The sequence below is a fragment of the Lethenteron reissneri genome, chromosome 4, assembly GCF_015708825.2.
Source record: "Lethenteron reissneri isolate LAM-NWPU_2019-01 chromosome 4, ASM1570882v1, whole genome shotgun sequence".
Taxonomy (NCBI): Eukaryota; Metazoa; Chordata; class Hyperoartia; order Petromyzontiformes; family Petromyzontidae; genus Lethenteron; species Lethenteron reissneri.
In genome coordinates, this window is record NC_083782.1 from 6686197 (window position 1) to 6707042 (window position 20846).

At 46.5% G+C, this 20846-nt stretch overlaps 1 protein-coding gene across 4 annotated transcripts; it reads left to right on the forward strand.

Annotated features, from left to right (window-relative positions):
* The first annotated feature begins 1530 nt into the window (after positions 1-1530).
* Positions 1531-20844, forward strand: C4H19orf44 (chromosome 4 C19orf44 homolog). 4 transcript variants are annotated; one of them, XM_061563003.1, is made up of 11 exons: positions 1570-1626; positions 5146-5218; positions 5345-5471; positions 6577-6730; positions 8022-8319; positions 9442-9662; positions 10713-10989; positions 13050-13709; positions 14636-14722; positions 17615-17781; positions 18795-20844. In XM_061563003.1, the coding sequence occupies exons 3-11, from the start codon at positions 5368-5370 to the stop codon at positions 18882-18884; spliced, it is 2058 nt and encodes a 685-aa protein (XP_061418987.1). In that variant the 5' UTR covers positions 1570-1626; positions 5146-5218; positions 5345-5367; the 3' UTR covers positions 18885-20844. The 4 variants fall into 4 exon arrangements, with proteins under 4 accessions (XP_061418978.1, XP_061418987.1, XP_061418996.1 ...); XM_061562994.1 differs by lacking the exon at positions 5146-5218 and having other exon boundaries at positions 1531-1626; XM_061563012.1 differs by lacking the exon at positions 5146-5218 and having other exon boundaries at positions 1616-1751.
* The last annotated feature ends 2 nt before the right edge of the window (positions 20845-20846 follow it).

Sequence of the window (20846 nt, forward strand, 5' to 3'; positions counted from 1 at the left end):
CGTTGATTCCAAATGTGGAGGGGGGAAACCGGAGGACCCGGAGAAAAATTCACGAGACCACGGGGAGAGAGACACGCAAACTCCCAATATACAGCAGGCGTCAGGGTCAGGATCTAACCCATGACCTCCTGTATACCAGGCGAGGTAGTTAACATCTCTGAGTCACCGTTGCCTTTATTCTGTAGAGCAGTACCGGATTATCCGTGTAACAAAAGTAGCTACATACGTAGTAGCTACGGGCCCCGCACTTTCAAGGGCCCCGCGCTAAATGCTTTCAAGATATCAATTCCGGTTCAGTGATTCTGCACTTGCTCTATTACTATAGTACTATACCGCCTTCAACTTTTATGAACGACTGGGTGTTTTAGGTTAGCGATTTGTCGTATTATCCGGCTGTATAGCAAATGAAAAAATACAATTACTTTACTATGCAAGTAAAAAATGTGTGTTTTAATATTTGTGTTTTTTTTATTTAGGGCCCCTTTATAACATACTACGGGCCCCGCGCTAGCTTAATCCGGCACTGCTGTAGAGTTGACGTTGCTCCTAAGTCGTGCCTATTACCGCACTCCTCTTGAATTGAGGCTCGACTCAGGAATGAGTCACGAAGTGTACCTTGCTAAGGGGTCGTCCATAAATGACGTCACGCACCTAGGGGGGTGGGAGGGGGGTCAGACATTTGTGACGATGTGTGACGAGGGAGGGGGGTTTGAGAAATGTGACGTCACATCAAAATGCGCAACTTTAAATAAATATAGACAACACGTTCTACTTAATTAAATATACTTTTTAATAAAAGTTTTCTCCTACAACATCAGTGTAGCGCCACATTAAATACGCACTAAAATGACAATACGTGTAGTTTAAAGCGATTTGAAGCATGTTTTATTTGGGGGGGGGGGGAGCTTTGTGACGTCATATTTGAGGGGGGGGTCTGACTTTTTGTGACGCCGTGTGACGTCATTTATGGACGGCCCCTTACCCGTAATGCAACGTGCCAGCACCATTATTTGGGTCCGATTACAAATCAGTTTATGTTGCAATAGAGTAGAGTTTTGATTATTGAAGGATGTATCTGTGATTCAATATCTGCTGTTAGGTAACTATTCATATGCCAATTAAAACGTAAAAAACAGATATTTTATTTGTTCAAATGTAATTCTTATTAGGGCCCCATGGTTTAACGTGCAGTATCCAACTCGCATTTGCCATTCTATCTATGCGGCCTCTCTATTTATGTGCCATGAAGAAGGGACGTTGCCCGAAACGTCGCTTATTCATTATTTATTTATTTTCTTAACGGGCCGCGTCGCCTTGGTAACGAGAGGCCTCCGACCCAAGCTCGCGAACGCCATTTCGCGATTCTCCCCGTGCACATTCGAACGACACGAAAGTATAAAAAATAATTTATATTAAAACAACATTAGTGTTGCCTCTCAAGGCCGATATCATAACTCATTAAGGCGATGTTAACATTTTTTTAATTGCATCAGTTCATAATGTTGCTTGCTGTGTAACTCGGCCGTTCGCTTTTATCGCGAATGAGGCGTTCGCAAACCCGCGGATGGTATAAAGCTGCGTCGTGTCGGCGTGGTGGGTGGTGAAACCTCGCTCGCGGATTTAAAGGTTTAAACTTAATACTTTTCAAGTTTTACACGTAGTACGACTTTCGCGATCACTATTATTCACAATAAAGGTTTTTGGGTTAGTATAAACGTGCCGTAACCCTCCACCACTCGAAACCCAGTAAGGTTTGTCACGTAAACCAAAGTTCATCTGTGTGTCTATGTGTGTGTCTCTCTGTGTGTCTCTGTGTTGTTTATCTCTCTGCTTATGTGTCTGTCTGTGTGTCTCCGTGTCTGTGTCTTGCCTCTCTCTCAAATGTCACGCTTAACTTCTAATTTAGCAATCTTTGGAAGAACGTAATCAACCAGGCTATGCGTTAATTGTGTGTTGACCGACTCTCTGTGTTGCATTGCATTACATTTCAAAATTTTACTAATTTTTGTTTTGTTAAGTTTAGTTTCTCTCTCTCTGTGTCTCTGTGTTGTCCCTCTAGTAATTCCTGCAGTCACGAAAGCTCAAAATCTCTAATTGACATGCTCATTTCTCTACCCCCCCTCTCTCTCTCTGTCCCCCTCTCTATTTGTGTGTCTCTCTCTGTTGTCTTTCTGCTTGTGTGTCTATGCTGTGTGTCTCTCTCTGTGTTGTCTCTCTGTTTGTTTCTTTGTCTGTGTGTCTCCGTGTCTGTGTGGTCTCTCTCTCAAATTTGGCACTTTGGAAGAACGTTAATCAACCAGGTAGGGTGTTGACTGTTATGTTAGCCGACTCTGTTGTATTGCATATTTCTAAGTTTACTAGGTTAGTTTTTTCTCATTCATTCGTACCTGATGATGATTACTTGTTTTGCAATCGAAACGTCGTATTCTATTATTTTATTTATTTTCTTTCTACATGATTTTACCAAAAGAACCAAAAGGTAATCGGTTACTAGTATAGTGCATAGTGTGTGGTGTAGTGTATAGTGTAGTATACTACTTCAGCCCACCGGTGTGTTGGAGAGTAAAACATCGTGTGGATTTACTCTCCAACACACCGGTGGACTGAAGTAGTATATAGTACTGTACGAGCTTTTTTGCCCGTCCAAGGACGGGTGTATTGCAGTAAATCTGAAACTTGCAAGAGAAAAGCAGACCACCACGTGATATTCATTGCATTCATTCGTGTGCAATTTATAAGGCCGCGGTGACTCGGACTTATTTCATTTAAAGGTTATAATCCCTTGTTCATCATGACGTCCTTTTTACTTTGATGTCTCAACAGCGTTACGGAGATCGTGTGACGTGAGGGTTCTGCCTTTGTAGTGAGGGTTGTAAGTTGACGCTGAAGAGGGGGGATGAGGCGCCTTGGCCCCCCATGTGGAGTGACGTCAGCCGCTAATTATGAATTGGGGGGGGGGTGTCCATTTGGAGGACGTCACCTGTTCATGATTTTTAATGGGGGAGTTCTCCATGCGGAGTGACGTCAACCACTCATGATTATTAATGAAGGGGGTGGTCCGTGTGGAGGACGTAACCTGTTCATGATTATTAATGAGGGAGGCTGGTCGACGTGGAGTGACGTCACGAGCGCTGCACACAGACATTCTTGGCTCATTATAGTCGGTAATAATAGGGGAGGTGTCCATTTGGAGGACGTCACCTGCTCATGATTATTAATGAAGGGGGGAGTTCATATTGAGTGATGTCACCCGCTCATGATTATTAATGAAGGGGGTGGTCCATGTGGAGGACGTAACCTGTTCATGATTATTAATGAGGGGGGCTGGTCGACATGGAGTGACGTCTCGCGCGTTACACACTGACATTCTTTGGTAACTATAGTCATAAATATACGTTTCTATTTGAAGGTCACACGCAGTGTTATAGACGAATATGTTTAAGTTTGTTTATGTTAACTGTGCTTGTGAACCGTTGCCAACATAGCATTACCGAAATGCTTGGTTCACTCTTTAATATAATTAACTACTGAACGACGTCTTTAGAGCGCTGCAAAAAGTCATTTTAAAGTCTTTAAAACGTCATGAAACCATTCACCTTCTGTTGGAGACATCTCGGGACGCGTCGTCTTTGGGTGTAGCTTACAAGATAATATTAACCTTATATTCCCGTAACTTTTATTGCGGTATAATTGCAGTAAAATATAAAAGCAATAACCACGCAGTGGTATGTTCAGCTACAGTATTCTCGGAAAGTTCATACAAAGTAAAGGTACTCCAGTTATTGTTCGCGTTGGCGTCTTTAAATACGAGTCGTGTTTAAGCTTTTAACCCTGTTTTACATTTAAATATAGAATGCGAAGGGTCTAATTTGTAATATAGCGGTGTATGTACATATATGAAATTAGCGACTTCCGCGACACGTCGTGTAGAGCAGCGGTCCCCAACCTTTTGGCACCAGGGACCGGTTTCGTGGAAGACAATTTTTTCAAAGAAGCTCTCCAGCGACGTTTGTTTTTTACTCGTCTTGGCTAGGGTTAGCTTGTGGACTTACCAAAACTGTGACTGAGACAAGTGCGCAGTGCGGGAAAGAGGCAAAAAAGTGGTAAATAAAAGAATGGGCGGGCCACGCGCGGACTCGCCGCTCACCTCCTGCTGTGCGGCCCGGTTCCTAACAGGCCGCGGATCAGTACCGGTCCACGGCCCAGGGGTTGGGGACCTCTGGTGTAGAGGGTACTTCTTTATAACTCACACTGGGCACAACACAGGCCAACACTTGTTCTTCCTCACACTGAGTATAACTCTAGGTATTAACACCTCTACTGGCTACACACACAGCCGATCACTCGACATGGTCCCCTCACCCTCACTCGGCCACGCCGCTGGCTGGCGGCATGACGATGACCGCCATAGAAACCACGCAGGAGATCTTCCACGTGACCGGACGACGGAGAGAGATGTCGGCGAGCAGCGACGCACCCAGGACCCCACACACGAGCCCCGAGCCCTGGTTCCACTCCCCCTTATATTTCTCCAGGCGTGGCTAGGCCCCGCCTCCGGCCACGCCATCTCGTGGAATCTTCGACCAGGTTCCCGGAGTATCTTGGCTAACCCCACCTGTTACCCTTGCCCCAGATACACCTCCTTCTCCGATTGGTTGGTACTTAACCGTGCCCCTACCCGTGAATCCCTTTCCGGCCAGCAGGTGTCACCTGTCATTGCACATGTACAACGGCTCTTTTTTGTCAATTCACTGCTGTATTAGGGCCTCCACACAGCGCGCGGGGGTTGTTTGACCATACTTTATGCTGGTCAGTGCGGGATTGAAGGCAGGGAGTATAGACGCGGGAGGATAGAAGCAAAGTACTTTCCAACAGTGATTTTACTTCTGTATTGCCCCTCTGCTGCATTTTCGCCAGCAGGATCATGAGCAAGCAATTTGCACCAGCTTTACCTGTAGAGTAACACTGCACTGTGTATATATACAGTATTGCAATGTTTACACTTTTTAACCTGGGAAAGCTACACTCAGTCTCAAGGTTCTTTTTCAAAAGGATACTGCTAAGTTTTCGAAGTAGTGGTAATTTTTAAGCATTGGAATGTTTGGCCAACACCGTTTACATTGTTTTGGGTTTTTTTTTTTATAGCTGTGGGAGGAAACTCGAGAACCCAGAGGAAAGCCAGAGAGAACATACAAACTCCACGCAGAAAGATACCCAGGTCGGGAATTTAACCCATATTCTTCTTGCTTAGATGTTTTTTCCAACTTTGCCATTCTGCCACGATAAAATTTACTCGTTGAAATACTGGTAATAACGCATGTGCTTTGTTGTGTCACGTTGTTAGACTGTGTATCGGCGGGCACAACCATGATCCAACGGGGGCTGCCGGGCGGGCGTGGATGGCCCGGAGCGGATCTGAGTGATGCTTCGTTTTCTGACGAGAGCACAGGTCTCCCCTTCAGGACTACAAGGTGACATCGACGCGTCCAGATGAACTACACCTCGCCGGGTTGGCAGTGTGAAACTGGGTGTCACTTTTTAACAATACAACAATATTTGGTTTTAGAAAACGGTTCTGTTGAAATTGAATGAAATGCAGAGACATGTGTGTACAGCCCTTGTGTCAATACACGTCTGGATGAGGGTCCCCCCCCCCCAAAACCGTGTGGGTCCATGAGGGTTCTTTCACCATATTTCTTCAGGTCAACAAGTGCAGGTTGGTGAAGGTGAGTAGCATCGGTGTTGCATCATAGTACGGGACGACAATAGGTTTTGGTGCACCGCTGAAAACAGCCCTGTGTGAGATGTGTACGTCAAGATAATTTAAAGCGGTTTTATTTTCGTTAGGCGAGGGAACCCAGGGTGCGACAGGGTAGAGAAGAAATGAAGTTGATGGTGTGATAAAGGTGCATATGATCAGTTTTTAGAGTGACAGTCCCAGGCAGAGTAAAAAAGGAAAGTTTTTGAACCTATACTTAGATCATCAATATTGTCAGCCATAGGCATCCACAGCTGGGTGAAGGACTTGAATAGGGGAAGTTAATTAGGTGTGGTTTGATTTACCGACACAGGCGATGTTTCCGAGCGGACTGTCAAAGCAAATGGAAACAAAAGGTTGAAGAGTTCACAGTGAATTCTGGTATCACATTGAGATCGATAGAATAACACTTGGATTAGAGAACAGGTTGGAGACATAATTTTGCTAGTTAAGAAATCTTCGTGAGGTTTGGGCAGGACATGTCACCTGACAGTATCATGGCCAACGGTTAAGACTAATAATGAGAGTGGTAGCCAACGGAGGGAGCGTGTCCGAGCATATGCCCACTGTGGAAATGGAGCAATGAAATCGGCTTGTGTGTAGCTGCTAGTGTGGATTGTTACATCGTAGGCCCGTGGTAATGGCTGGGGAAGGCCTTCACCAATGGATAGACCATGGCTAATGATGATGATGAAATAGGATACTTTTCAGCAGTTAATTAGAAATGTGAATAAGGCATTGGATAAAGGTCTCAGCAGCAGCGGCAGATGAGGCAATGAAGTTTATTTGGGACACGTCGCTTGTTTGTGGAGGAGCAGGTTGGCGCCAGAGCGAGGTGTGCCGGGACCCAGGGGGAGTGTGGGGAGTGGGCTGGGCATGGTGGGGCCCATGTTTACGCCTCAGTGGGGCCCAAGTCCACTCCCTGGCCATGCCTCACCCACGGCGACTCGCTTCCTCAAGAAAAAGCCTCAGGTGACCCAGCAAGTGCATTTGTACAGCTCTGGTGTATACGTAGAAGAATAGGTTTTACCCTTTTTGGCAATAAAAAAAACAGGTGTTAAAATGCTAAAACACCAATCGGAAACCTTTTTGCAAGGAATCATGTCTGCATGATCCTTGTGGTGAACATGCAAACAAAAACATGCTCTGGTAGTATATGCATTGTCTTTGAAACTGATTGGTCCACACCAGAGACAGCTTTATTTCGAGCCTCCTCTCAAACAGTGAACACTATATGTGGTTAATGCGGACATGATTCCTTGCAAAAAGGTTTCTATTTGGTGTTTTAACATCTTAACACCTGTTTTTTTATTGCCAGAAATGGTAAAACCTATTCTTATATTTTGATATTGGCAAGGGAGGTTCCATGATGCAGGTGTGTATGGTTTGCAGATACTGTACTACAGATTCACACTACTATACAATCACATGCCTCATTTTGACCAAGTGAGCATAAAACTCACACCACTAGAGAGACGCTGTAAATTCAGAAGCTTCACATTGCCGTAGAGTGTGCAGATTAACACCACCGCAGATGTTATAGATTGACATCGCTTTAACTTAGACTGGATTCACACCACAATAATAGGTGCGATAGATTCGCACAGTGACACTCTAAATGCACCTCGTGCAAAAAAGAATACATTTATGAATTTAATGATGATCCTTAATCAAAGGAATGAATTGTTACATAATCAGCTATGATCGATAATCTACCCACTGCTGGCAGAAGTGCCTCCTCTAGAGAGGCCATCTAATGGGTATTTAGCCTATTCTTTCATGCTTGCCAAATGCTGTGGAAAGGTGGGAGCACCCAGATTTTACCCCACCAAATGCGACCTGCCAATCAACTAACTGTTGCATCTAACTACTGGGTGAAGAGATGCAGGGTTTGGTGCGTGGGAGTTCGAATCGATCCAGCAACCTCTATATTGCAAGTCGATTGTGCTGACCATTACGTCATGGCAGCCCCCATTCTCTTCTCATTTCAAAGAAAGGATAAACATGTTATGTTCATGGCTAGACATTTCTGTATGCGGTTTCCAGCAATGAAAAAAAATCCTATTCGAGCAACTCTAATAGAAACATGCAAACACACCCAAGAAAGGATGCATACTTTAGGAAGGATCCATACGCTCTCATTCTAACACGCGTGCCATAATCGCCCGAGTACTTGGTATAACATAAAAAAAAATAAACACTAATTTTAAAAAAAGTAAGCATCATATCGAGTAACAATCCCTTCGTGCCCCTCGTGTTTCAGACGGACGTCCATGTGGGCACCAGCGTGGCCAGGACGTCTGCGTCGTCGGCAGCGGCGCTGCAGCGCCTGTCTCAGTTCGAGGAGAAGCTGAAGGCGCGGGTGACGGGGCCCACGGCGGTGCCGGGCGGGCGACGCCAGCCCTCGGCCTCCTCTTCGCCGGGGGCAGCACCCTCCACCGTGGAGCGCTCCATGAGCATGCCGGGCGACGAACTCAGCGGCAATGGCAGCCGATTCCTCAAAAAGAAGAAGACGACGACGATGATGACATCTACGCCGGCAGAATCATTGGAGGATACAGGTGCCTCAATGAATATCGAGTCGACTCTCGATCACCTGAGTAATGGGCGTAGAGGGGCGACCCAAATAAAACTACAACCGAGGTATGCACAACACATATACAGTAAAACCGGTGATTGCGAGTAACTTTGCGACTGTTTTGCAAGACGAGCAAATTTTTTTAACAAATATTAATTTGATAAACGAGCGAGGTCTTGCAATACGAGTAGCACGTGTCTACGCTTTGTCTGCCGAGCGTCACCTGATCACAACTGATATACGAGTTCTAGATTTGAAGCTTTCGTGACTGCAAGGATTCATACTCTTAGGTTTTTCGGTAAAGTCACGTAGGTAAGAAATAAATAATAATAAAATAATAGAAATAATAATATTTCTATTATTATTTCTATTATTTTTTCTTTTTTAACTACGTGACTTTACCGAAAAACCTAAGAGTATGATATACGAGTGCTTTGATATACGAGTGCTTTGGATTACAAACACGTTTTCGGAACGAATTATGCTCGCAATCAAAGGTTTTACTGTATATAAAACTAGGTTATGCAAATGTATCTATTGGTTACCTACATAGGTAATTAACAAAGCATATACATTATAATTTTATTGTGTAAAGGCCCATAGACTTATACATAAAGACTCTTATACTTTTGTAGAAACCAGAGATTCACTTGGACACCCAAAGACTTAAATAGAGATTCATAGACTTCGTAGCCCTGACTATGACTGCTTCTCTCTAAAATATAAACATTCCCACTTTCTTTCCAGCGCTCTTTATATTAAGTTCACTTGTTTGCTTGCTTGCGCGCTTACGACCGTGCAAATCTTTCGGTCGTTTTTTAACCCACTTCCCATGATCCAATCGAGCTGACATTTTGCATACAGACTCGTTGTGCGTGACAATTTATTTTCGTGAAAATTTTTTTCCAAAATTTTCCACTTTTTAGGAAAAAAAACATTTCATATTTAATTTAAAATACCAATGTGATAAAAATGAAACTCTTACTCAAGAAAAACAGAAATGAATAATAAAATAAAACCGATGCCACGCATATAAAGGATTTATAGTGAAAAACTTTGTTTTTACGGGTTACTTTTTTGCAATTGTATTGCATCGTGTATGCAGATCCTCCAAGGCCCTCGGCGTCGGCTGCCCCTCGCGAGGATGCATCGCGCAACCGTGACGCAGCCCGGACGGGCGGTTCTGGGGCCAGGACTCGGACGCCTGTGGGGGCTGTGGACAGCGACGAGGAGGAGATGCGGCGACTCTTGGGCAGCTCGTTTGAGAGCCACGACTCTGAGCGGAAGCACGCGCGGAGCCCGCAGACTCCCACCAACCGCAACCGGGTACGAGCACTTAAAAACTCATCTTCTTGGTTCTTTCGGTAAAGTCACGTAGAAGGGAAGTGATAAAATAATACAAATAAAACATAATAAAATAATTCTCACGACGTTTCGACCACAACGCAAGCAGCCGTCCTCAGGTGAAGACCAGGTCTGTCGGGGAGACAGCGTCTGAAGACCTGGTCTTCACCTGAGGACGGCTGCTTGTGTTGTGGCCGAAACGTCGTAAGAATTATTTTATTATGTTTTATTTTTATTATTTTATTACTTCCCTTCTACGTGACTTTACCGAAAGAACCAAGAAGATGAATCCTGACAGTCACGAAAGCTTTAAATCGAGACACTTAAAAACTATCAAAAAAGTATTATTTTTTTCCAGGTAAGGTCAACTGAGCTGTACACCTCTTTTCAGAAGTGACCTGGTCACTAATGATGGCTCAACGAAGTGGCTCATCGTGTAGAAATTATATAGGAGCCAAATAAAATACTCGAAACGCGTGTTTCTAAATATGGTGGTAAAAACCGGAGGACCTGGAGAAAAATCCACGTGACACCAGGGAGAACTATATGCCAGGCGAGGAAGTTAACATCTCACCACCATGGCGTCCCTTGAGGAGGGCTCTTCAGATTTTATTTAACATCCTTTATTTTACAAGGAGATTAAATAAACCCATTGAGGCACATTAAACAGTGGGTTACGTCAAGAAGATCGAGATGAGAGAGCTGTCGGCAAGAGATGCAGGTTAGTGAGCTGAAACAAAGATAAACAATAGAGACGTAGAATGTGCCGTCTGTTTTTACTCTTTTGTAAAGTAGTCGGTTTCCGTGCCAACTTGTTTGCTGTCGTATGGGCACTGAATAGCTGATCCCTGGTAAGTGAGGAACAGCTTATGATCTAACCAGTGCACATGTAAGGCTGTTGATTTATATTCGTGCAAGCTCGGTTAATCCTCAACCCGGATAATTCGTCCACAGATAAATGACAGTTACTCGTATACATATTCTCGTCTCTCTCTGTGTAAGTAATTTGTAGTTTTTGTTGCTATTTTTAAGTTTTTAAAGATGCGCGAAGCGGCTTCGACGGAGCCGCCTGGCGGTAGTGCCCCTCGCCTCCCACCGTCGTCGCCGGAGATGGGGAGAGCCAAGCGATCCCCGGTCCACGAAGACCGCACCACGAGATCGCCTAGCGTGATGAGGAGAGGCACGGTCAATCGATCGCCTTCTCCCTCGTCCATACGGAGTGAGGTGAACTCTGATGACGAGCGATTCTCGGACGCATCGGTGGCCCCGAGTCGACGGGATGACGTTTCATCGGCTTCGACCTCTGACGGTATGAGGATAGATGGTTAATTAATGGAGGCTGAGGATGGTGTGGTGGCGCAGTGGTTGGCACACTGCGCTATGAACCTGGCGATCCGAGTTCAGTTTCTAGCCATGACTAACACCAGTAGCGAGCGACATCAATCTGTCCTGGGCCACTGCTTCAAAAACTCATCACCATCCAATGTGGGGAAGTATGGTCAAACCATTTCCATGACCGGCATGGCGTGGGGAAGCCTTTACTTAGCAGTGTCAAAGGGCTGTTTATTATGATTTGCTTTTTATTAGACCCATTGCATATCTAACGTTTATAGGTGAGAGAACACATGGTGGGGCACGATCTGTGGGTTGTGTCCTCTGGGCTTGTGATTCTCCCTGTTGGGTCTATATTATGATTCTAGATTTGAAGCTTTCGTGACTGCAATGATTCATACTCTTACGTTTTTTCGGTAAAGTCACGTAGGTAAAAAAATAATAATAGATGAAAATAACTCAATTAAATCACGACGTTTCGGAGGCAACACAAGTCTCCGTCTTCAGGTGGGACCGTCACAGCCAAATTTACTGGCTGTGATGGTCCCACTTGAAGACATGTGACTTTACCGAAAAAATCTATATTATGATATTAATGAATGTTTCTGCACGGATATTCACCAGTCCTATTATTTTACGTACTGGGCTGCCAATTTTTAAACACATACGTGATTTCCAAAGCTGTTCATGCCACTTAATAAATGTTGCAGAAGATATGTTTTTTAACGCAATATTTGTTTAGAAAATTGCTATCCTCTTAAAAGGTTTAATAATTGGCAGCCTACCACGTAAATCGGCATGATTGGTTAGTATGTGGGGTGTTGGGATAAGGATATGATTGGGCTTTGGTTAAGACTGAGGTTAGGGCTTTAGTTAGTGCTAAGGCTATTGCTGGGGATAGGGCAAATGCTCGAGCTTGCACCGGGACTGGGAAAATGTTGGAACTTGGGCTACTATTAATACATGGGTTAGAGGTGCAATTTATGACTCCGAGGCAGGTTGCTGTTAGGGGCTCACGCCATGTTTATTTAAGGGCTTACGCCAAGTTAATCAGGGCTTACGCCAGGTTGATAAGGCTTACGCCGAACCAGCACCCCCCTACACCATTGGAACCTCATTTGCCAGTAAAAAATATCATTGTTTTTTTACCCTTTTATCTGGCAACAAAACTTACACCTTTTTTACAAGGAGTCATGTTTGCATAGACCACAAAAAGCACCCCCCTAGCCAATAACTCCCCAGGGGACAGGGTACTGGGATCCCTACACCCCGGTTAACTCGCCCCTCCACCCTGCCTCGGCCCGGGACCACCCCCAACCTCGGCCGGTCGGGCGGAGTAGCCTCCCCTAGCCTCGTGTGAGGACCAACTACCCGAGTCCCCACTTCTACCCCCGACGACCCCCGGTTTCATCCCGGGTCCCCCTTTAAATACCCCCCTGGGGGCATGACGTCACCATCCTCCACGGCCCGCCTGACGTCACGTCCCGCGACACCACTCTCTCTGAGGGCGCGCGTGACATGATGTCACCCACTACACCTCTACACATGTGTAGTGGGTTCACAAGCGACAGAGACGGTGTAGTCAAGGCACACTATTTATTATAGCTTACAGGGTAACAATGGAAGGGGTAATGGCCCCTTCACACGTACTGGACTGAGATACACCCCTAGGCTATCTGCCTAACTGGTTAGAGGCGATGCTGGAAATGTGGCTGGTTTCGTTGCTCGTGTTGGGCACGTGTGACATTTTCCATGTCCTGATCAGATGCCACATTCACAAGGCGGCCTGGTGGCTCAGGGTTCAGAGAGAGACTGGGCCACCTCTGCTGATAATCCTGGGTTCAAATCCGAATAGCCACCTGTGATTAAACCAGGTTCTCTAGTGTAGTAAGTTGATGGTCTCAGCTTGCTCACTGTTGACTTGCATCGAGACCCATATACTCACATAGACTGAGTTGTGATTAAATTGGGTTGTCAAGTGTACGGAGTTGGTGATGTCAACCTCGTCACCAGTGACTATCATCGTTGTGTTTTTAGATTTCAAGATGAACCTGATGACCGTGGACGACCTCCTGCCTGCCCTTCCTATCAGTGATCCACCGCCAATTAAGCACGGCCACGAGAGATCCGCGCTTAGCTCCGACGTGCGACAGCCGAAGGCTCGCCACCTATCCGACAAGCCATCCGCGGGCACGAGAAATCTACGAACGCCCTCTCCGCGCGCAAGGATGAGCAGCGAGAACGGCAGCATAGAGAAGAGCAGCGAGATCGCTACCATGTCGGAGGTGAGCGACGTGTCCGAACGGCTGGAGGTGGCCTCCATCAGAGATGGCGGCGGCGACTACTCCTCCGCCTCGTCTTTGTCGCACGGCAGAATCGGGAGCCACGGAGGGAAATCCTCGCGCTCCGTGAGCCCCGTCGACAGTGACAGCGCCGCCTCCAACTACTCGGAGGACTTTGAGGAAGACGACGATTCGCGTGACGCTGGCGCGAGGACACCGTCCCACTCAACAGAGTCGTCCACGCGCTCCCAGAGCCTGACCTCCAGAAGGAGCTCACCGCGGCCCGGGGCTAGGAGGGAATCGTCGAGGCTGCGAACGCGTGGACTGACCGATTCGGTGCGAAGAGATGTGAAGAGGCGAGGGAAGAATGCGTCAGTGCAGACTGTGCCTGGCCTTAGCTATGCGTGGGTGCAAGGTGAGTGCGGTGTTTCAATGGACAGAAGCGCTATTATGCCAGTGGGAGTGGGGTGTGTGCGCATTGGTGGTGCACTCCTGTAATCCAGTGCTTTGGAGGCAAGGTTTGGAAGATAGAGATGTGGCAGTAGAGCAAGTAGGTTTGTGCACCTGTGCATACATGCATGCAGACCTGCACGTGTTCTCTTTACAGGTGTAGGGTTTTTTTTCTGTCTTGCGCTACGGTAAGTGGTGAGTGATATTTGAACTAGTCCTGAATGCCTTTATCAATCTGCACGAACTAGCGTGGTGAAATATTGTCCCAGGATCCCTATGACCAACACAGCATCTGGAGTCCTTTATCCGGTGGTGAATTAACAAAGGGTTGTAAATACACGCCACATTAATCAAATATTGAGGCACAGTATGAGGTATTATTATACCATAAACACATATAGAGCCTGACGTGTGAAAAGTTGCCCTGTTTTACAATATTTGAGAAAGTAAAAAAACAACTTTTGTCAATCCACTGCTGAATGAAGGCTTCCCCATGCCATGTAAGTCGTGGACGTTTTTTTATCCATATTTCATCATGCAGGATGATCAAGGAGGGAGCTCTAAGGACCGGTTCAGATTTCACTTTGCCACTGATGTTAGCCATAGCCGAGAATTGAACTGGGGCCACTGGGTTCATTGCGCAGTGTGCTAACCACTGTGCCACCGTTCCACCTTGGCATTATTACTATTATTCTACTGTAATTAAATACGTGTATGACTTAACACGTGAAATTCTTCCCTGTTTAAATTGCTCGGAACCAATTGCTGTAAAGTTGTTCTGTATTTTTGCTTTTCCTGAGCATGCTGAGCGTGCTTTTTGTTCAATGTATCCTGTTCCTGGTTGCGCTTCACTGCACTGGCGAATAATTTGATGGACCTTGCGGTTCACAGATGCTGCGCTCGCAGCAGAGAACGCTGGGAAATACGCGGCCCCAATGCCCATCGCCTCTCACTTCATCAGCGGGGAAACGCTGGAAGGTATGGTCAAGTACAATCAGAGCACATGGTAAAACTTCTCGAAGCCGGACTCCTATAAGGTGGAATTTGGGGTAAGCCAGAATTTTGGGTAAGTCAGGAAGGCAATCTGAAAATAAAGAAAAAATATATTAGATAAATTCTAGATTTGAAGCTTTCGTGACTGCAAGGATTCATATTCTTAGGTTTTTTCGGTAAAGTCACGTAGGTAAAACATTTTAATTAATAAAAGTAAAATAAAATAAAAATCACGACGTTTCGGAGGCAACACAAGCTTCCGTCTTCAGGTGGAACTTGATACAGCTGTCGTGGCTGTGACGGTTCCACCTGAAGACGGAAGCTTGTGTTGCCTCCGAAACGTCGTGATTTTTATTTTATTTTACTTTTATTAATTTTAATTTTTTACCTACGTGACTTTACCGAAAAAACATTAGATAAAGTTTTGCTGGCTGGCTAGCTGATGTGCGGGCAGGCAAGTGTGCAGTGGTGACGTCTCTGTGCACATCTGCGTGCTCCCGTCACCCACATCCCACAGTGTTGAACCGAATTTGTGTGTCATGCTGACGTTACACCTCCCCTCCCCCCCTCGCTTAGTGAAGTCTCCGACAAGTATTCCCTCAATCTCAACTTTCAGCAATATCCCTGAGCTCTCCCTCAGGGCCCTCTCTTATCCTCCCGGCGTGGCCTTGATCCGCCTTCACCACGCCCCCCTTCTGGAACCTATTCGCAGGTTCCCTGGGCTTCCAGATGCCCTCCCCCCCCCCCCCATGAACTTTGCCTCGATGTTTTATCCCCCGTATATATACTCTCGTCTGTTGACGTGTGTACTGCCGGATCTTGTAGTTGCACTTTGTAGACAGCAGCCAGCGCTATTGCACTACACTAGTACAGCACACAGGTGTGTTGGAGAGCAAATCCACAACATTTACAATCTTGAGTACGACATTTCACCAGTAATTACAACTAGCTTCATCGGGTGACAGCCAGATTTGTGGAGAAATCCTGTTTCATTCCTTAAATAGAGGGATAGATGTGATGATGTCACTTGTGAGCCCTTCACGTGCGAAGTGGGGGGGGGGGGGGGAATTAATGAATGCATATAAAATACAATGGGTATCCATTGCCGTTCGGGCACATACTAATCCAGATACAAAACTCAAATAAGGAATACAATTTCTATAATTGGTAGTTAGAAACGCGAGTTCCAAGTTCCTCGCAGGAGCGGACAGGGTAACGATGCGACGTGCTCCCGTACCCAACAGCGGACCGCAGAGGGCTGCGTCGCTTCTCCTTGAAAAGTTTCGGTTTATCTTTCGCGTGGAAATATTGTTCAGGCAGACTGTTTCTTAATCAAAACGTTTCCGAGATTAAGGAGGCAGAAGCGAGGTTAGCCCTCTGCGGTCCATTGTTGAGTAGGTGGGGGGGGGTGTGTGCACGTGGTATTGTTTTTTCCGAACTCAACGACTCCCTGTCCACGGCCAATTAGCAAGCGGGTTGCAGGGGATACACTTGGAGAGGCGCATGAGTCACTTGCGGAGTCTTGAGACAGCCCAGTGCGCGCACCGCGCCATCTTCGCACTGCCCGCTCAATCCTTGCAGCTGTGAGAACCGCACCCCGTGCTTTCTGAAATTTTGGGAGTAGAAAAAAAAAGGTTGCAGCTGCGAATTTGTGTAGAGCGAGCGTCGGGTGTATACGCACTTTTTATTTTCCATTTATGGCACTATTGTGAGTGCGAGTTTTTTTTGGTTTCTAGTTTTTTGGATAAGATTGACAATAAAAAAATATATTTTTTAAGTATGTAATGTTATTCCACAAACTAGAATGATTGGCGCTCATGCGTGTTGGGCATAGGCACGTCCGCCCCTCTTTTGTAACTTATTTATACGGTCGAAATCTCTAACATATCAAAGGCTCCATTACTGGACGGACTTGCTGGCTTTGTTAGACCCTTGCAGCTGCGTGCATGTGTGTATTTTACTTTGTTGATTGCTCCTGTGGTCCTCCTGCACACTATGTTCTCGTGTTGAGGTCTAGGGTTCACTTTCATCTTCTGAAAAAGTGAGTAGCTACTGTTTACTCATGCTGTGGTTGCACATTTTCTTACGCCCTATTCACCGTTGAGTTTACTGTATGCAGATTATTTACATTGAGATTGGCCTAAAGAATAGCTTCTGATGAGTGGCACACGTTGTGCAGGATGGGGTGAGCAACTTGGGAGGTTGGTAATACAACCTGGAAGGAAAGTAGTATGGATGTACGTATTTAGGAATGCGTATCTGTGTGTGTGTGGGAAGTGGCGGTGTCGCGGTTGGCGCACTGCGCTACAAACCCGGAGGCCCGAGTTCGATTCCCGCTCACGGCCAAGACCACTGACCAATATCTGAACCGGTCCCTGGCCTCCCCTAGGTCGACTCAGCCTCAAATGAGTACCTGGTGTGATGTGTAAACATGACCACTGGGGAGACAAAGGCGGTCGGGCATGGTCCTGGCCACCCACCCCCTCGTGTGCCATCCCGGCCTTCATAGGTGCTACTCGCTAAGAGCACTTACCCCAACATTCTGTTAAGGCTATACGGGGGGTCTTTGTCGTGCACGCGGAACAGCGGGGAACAGTCGTCTTGTGGTTATCACGCTGTGCTATGGAACTGGTGATCCTTATTGGATTCCCACTCATGGGACAACACCATTGACGATTATCTGAACCAGTCCTGGGCCTCCCCTGGGTCGACTGGGCCTAAGTGAGCATGTAAACATCGCCACTAGGAAGACAAAGGTAGCTCGGCATGGTTCTGGCCACCCACCCCCTGTGTGTGCCATGCCAGCCTTCATAGGTGCTACTCTCTCACAGTCTCAGGCTATACGGGGGGGGGGGGGATCTTTGTGTGCAATCGCAGCCCTCACCACGCACCGCCCCTCCACGCTGGCGCTCGAGGAGCTGCTGCGGGGACAGCTGGAGCTGACGCGCGACTTCGTGTCGCGGTGCCACGGCCTGCATGCCAGCCTGGTGGAGGCACTAGCCCAGGAGCGATACCCCTACACCACGCTCGCCGAGACGCGACAGGCACGCACGCACGTCCATAGCACTGCAAGTCACAGCATCCGAGGACCTCAACATTCATTCGCTCATTTGTTCACACATTTGTTCAGATATGAAGTTACTTATTCATTCGTTAGTGTTTGTTAATTCACATGCTCATTCACATTCCATCACTCATTCTTTCACTCATACATTCGCTTACTCGTACATTAATTCACTCGGTGCATTCAATTGTTCACACATTTATAATTTTTTACATTTACTCATTCACATTCATTAATTCACTTGTCGCAGAGTACATCTAGTCAAAGTGAATTCCTGCAAAAATGAGCTTTGAGGCTGTGCTCATCTCCTGTTTAATCTCCTATTTAATATTATTATTCCAGCCCCGCAGAGCCAGTGGTGAAAATTCTGCATTGCTATGACGGAGACGATTTTATCCCTAGATAAACCGCCGTTAATTTCCCCATAAAGTGATACTCATCTTGGCGATCTTGAAGGGACGATGGAGTTGAGTCAACCCCTAACCATGATTTTAACTCGCAACCTTGTGATTGTGAGCCACTTGCTGTACCGCTGAGCCACTGATTAAGGCTAAGCATTGGTTTGAGTGCCAAGGACAATTAGCACGGTTGGCTACGGATGGCGCGAAATAAGTTCAAAATACATAAATTGCCACGTGTAAGAAAGTGTTAACTTGACAAAGATATGGATAGACTCACCCCCATCAAAGGAATCTCCACCACTGGCTCTGCGGGGCTCTAAACAGGAGGTGAGCATTGCCACAATGCTCATTCAGGCATGAAAACCAGTTAAGCCTGATGTACTATGAGAAAGTGAATTAATTTAAAGTGCAAAATTAGCGAATGTGAGTACATGCATGAATGTATGTATAAATAACATGATTTTGTGAATGAATTAATAAGTTAGTGTGCATAAAGGAATGAGCAAATGATCAAAAGGGCTGTGCTACGGGTACAAAGACGACTGACTACTACACGATCTTATCTCCTCCTCCCCTCTGGCTGACATTGCAGTTTCTGGAGCGGAACCGCCGGCCGAAGTTGACGATGGAGGAGGCGCAGGAGCAGGTGTTGCGTGAGATGCGGGAGTACCATTACTTGTGAAGAGCTTTTTGGAAAGGGTGCGGAGCAGAGGTCGCAAACGGGTTTTGATTCCTTACCCGTACCTGTACCCGGCCGCACCAGGGTCACAAACGGGTACCCGTACCCGGCCGTACCCGTACCCTACACCCGTACCCGGCCGGGTACGGGTATCGGGTACCTGATTGCGACCTCTGGGACGAAGCCATGTTGCAGGCGTGGGTCGGTTGATTCTAGGAACTTGAATTGTGAGAAGAGACAAGACGTTGGGAAATGAGTGACAAACAGTTACTCACCAGTGACTCACGGTCTACCCGTACCCGTACCCGGCCGCACCAGGGTCGCAAACGGGTACCCGTACCCGGCCGGGTACGGGTAGCCGGGTATTGGGTAGGGTACGGGTATCGGGTACCCGGTTGCGACCTCTGGTGCGGAGTAGAATCCCTACCCAACCATTTTGAAGGTGCTGGGTGCTAATGCTCACCCTCCCCCACCCCCTCCTATGTATGTTGAACTTCTTTCACACCGTACGTAGCCAACCGTGCTAATCGGAGGTGCAGGAGGACAACCCAAACAAAAAGGCAGTTCGAAAGAAATTGGTTTTCAATCTTAATTTAAAAGTGCATAGCTCCAATGGCTTGCTAATATCAGAAAAGCGTTCCAGATGGCTGCAGAAGTGCATCTGAAAGTGCACGATGCAGTGACCGTCTTTGTTCAACGGCGAGCCAAAAGCCGCTGCGAGATTGACTGGAGTCCGCATGATGGTTTATTTCCTCTTTGACGAGAACAGCAAAGTATTGTGGTTCAAACTTAGACTGGGTAGGTGAACAAGAGACTTTAACCCCCCCACCGCTAAAAATTCCTGTGGACAGGCTTACAGTTGGGCTACAATTTAACCATAAATAGTATTACCAAATAATTTTTACTATTCAGGTAATATATTTACTAGTTGACTCGTGGGCCGTGGTCACATCTGCGGCATTACAAACATGCTGCCTGCTTGCACATAATTGATTCTATGCTTTTATTACCATAAAGCAACTGGGAAGTTAACACTCTGTAGGCCCCATCCCTTCCTTTATGGCTCCATTGTCTCTTCATCCTCTTTTGGGCACCGTCACCTTTCCTTTTTTAGGAACCATGCCCCTCCTTGTTTAGGCCCTGCCTATTCCTCCCGACACACAGGTGGGTGGTTGGGGAAGGTGGGGAGTGAGTGTTTACAGCAGTGGTAGTCGTGGGCGGGGACCGTAGGCAGGGGTGGGACGGCTGAAGGACGCTGACCATAATTTTTAGTGCAGTAACAGAAATTGCAAAGGTAATTCAATATAGTTTACATCCAATGCATTTGCCGATGACCAAATCGCCTAGAATGTGCCCAATCTCATCAGACCTTGGAAGCTAAGTTGGGTTGAGCCTGGATAGTGCTCCGATGGGCAACCATCAGTTGCCCAGCTGGGCAGCTACATTGTCAGCAGAGGGCAATGTACTATGCTGTAATGTATATTACAGGTAGGAACAACATTTCCACACTGCCCACCAGGGATTATTTGTCTGTCTGTCTATCGTGCATAGCCACACCCTCGATTTGTATTTCATAGAGCGCTTCGGGCGGGCTCAGCACCACGTGACGCGCCGCCCCACCCCACGCAGCTTGCGCCGCGTGACACGGATCACACGAATGCGCTGTCCAACCAAGTTCCTACCTGCCCACTTCGAAGGAACGTGTTCTCTCTGCTTTCATTAGCGTGAGCTAGGGACAAACACAATCCACACGACTGATACAATGTGGGAAGGCCTTCATCCAGCAGTGGATTGACAAAGGGGCTATAATTTAATATTGAATTGCAGGATACATTCATTTACGCAGTGTCAAACTATTATTTTAAAAAGAATATATAGCATTATAGGGTTTTTTAACATTTAAGGTGAACTGCAATGTGTTTGTGTAAAAGTGTGGTATATAATTAAAACGTTCCAAACTGTTTT

What these genes read in the sequence shown, in the direction of transcription:
- C4H19orf44 (XM_061562994.1), top strand. Translation starts at nt 5,368, where the DNA reads ATGATCCAACGGGGGCTGCCGGGCGGGCGTGGATGGCCCGGAGCGGAT. An exon ending in AGAATCATTGGAGGATACAG is followed by an intron (nt 8,320 to 9,441) that starts GTGCCTCAATGA and finishes TCGTGTATGCAG; the next exon opens with ATCCTCCAAGGCCCTCGGCG. An exon ending in CTCCCACCAACCGCAACCGG is followed by an intron (nt 9,663 to 10,712) that starts GTACGAGCACTT and finishes GCTATTTTTAAG; the next exon opens with TTTTTAAAGATGCGCGAAGC.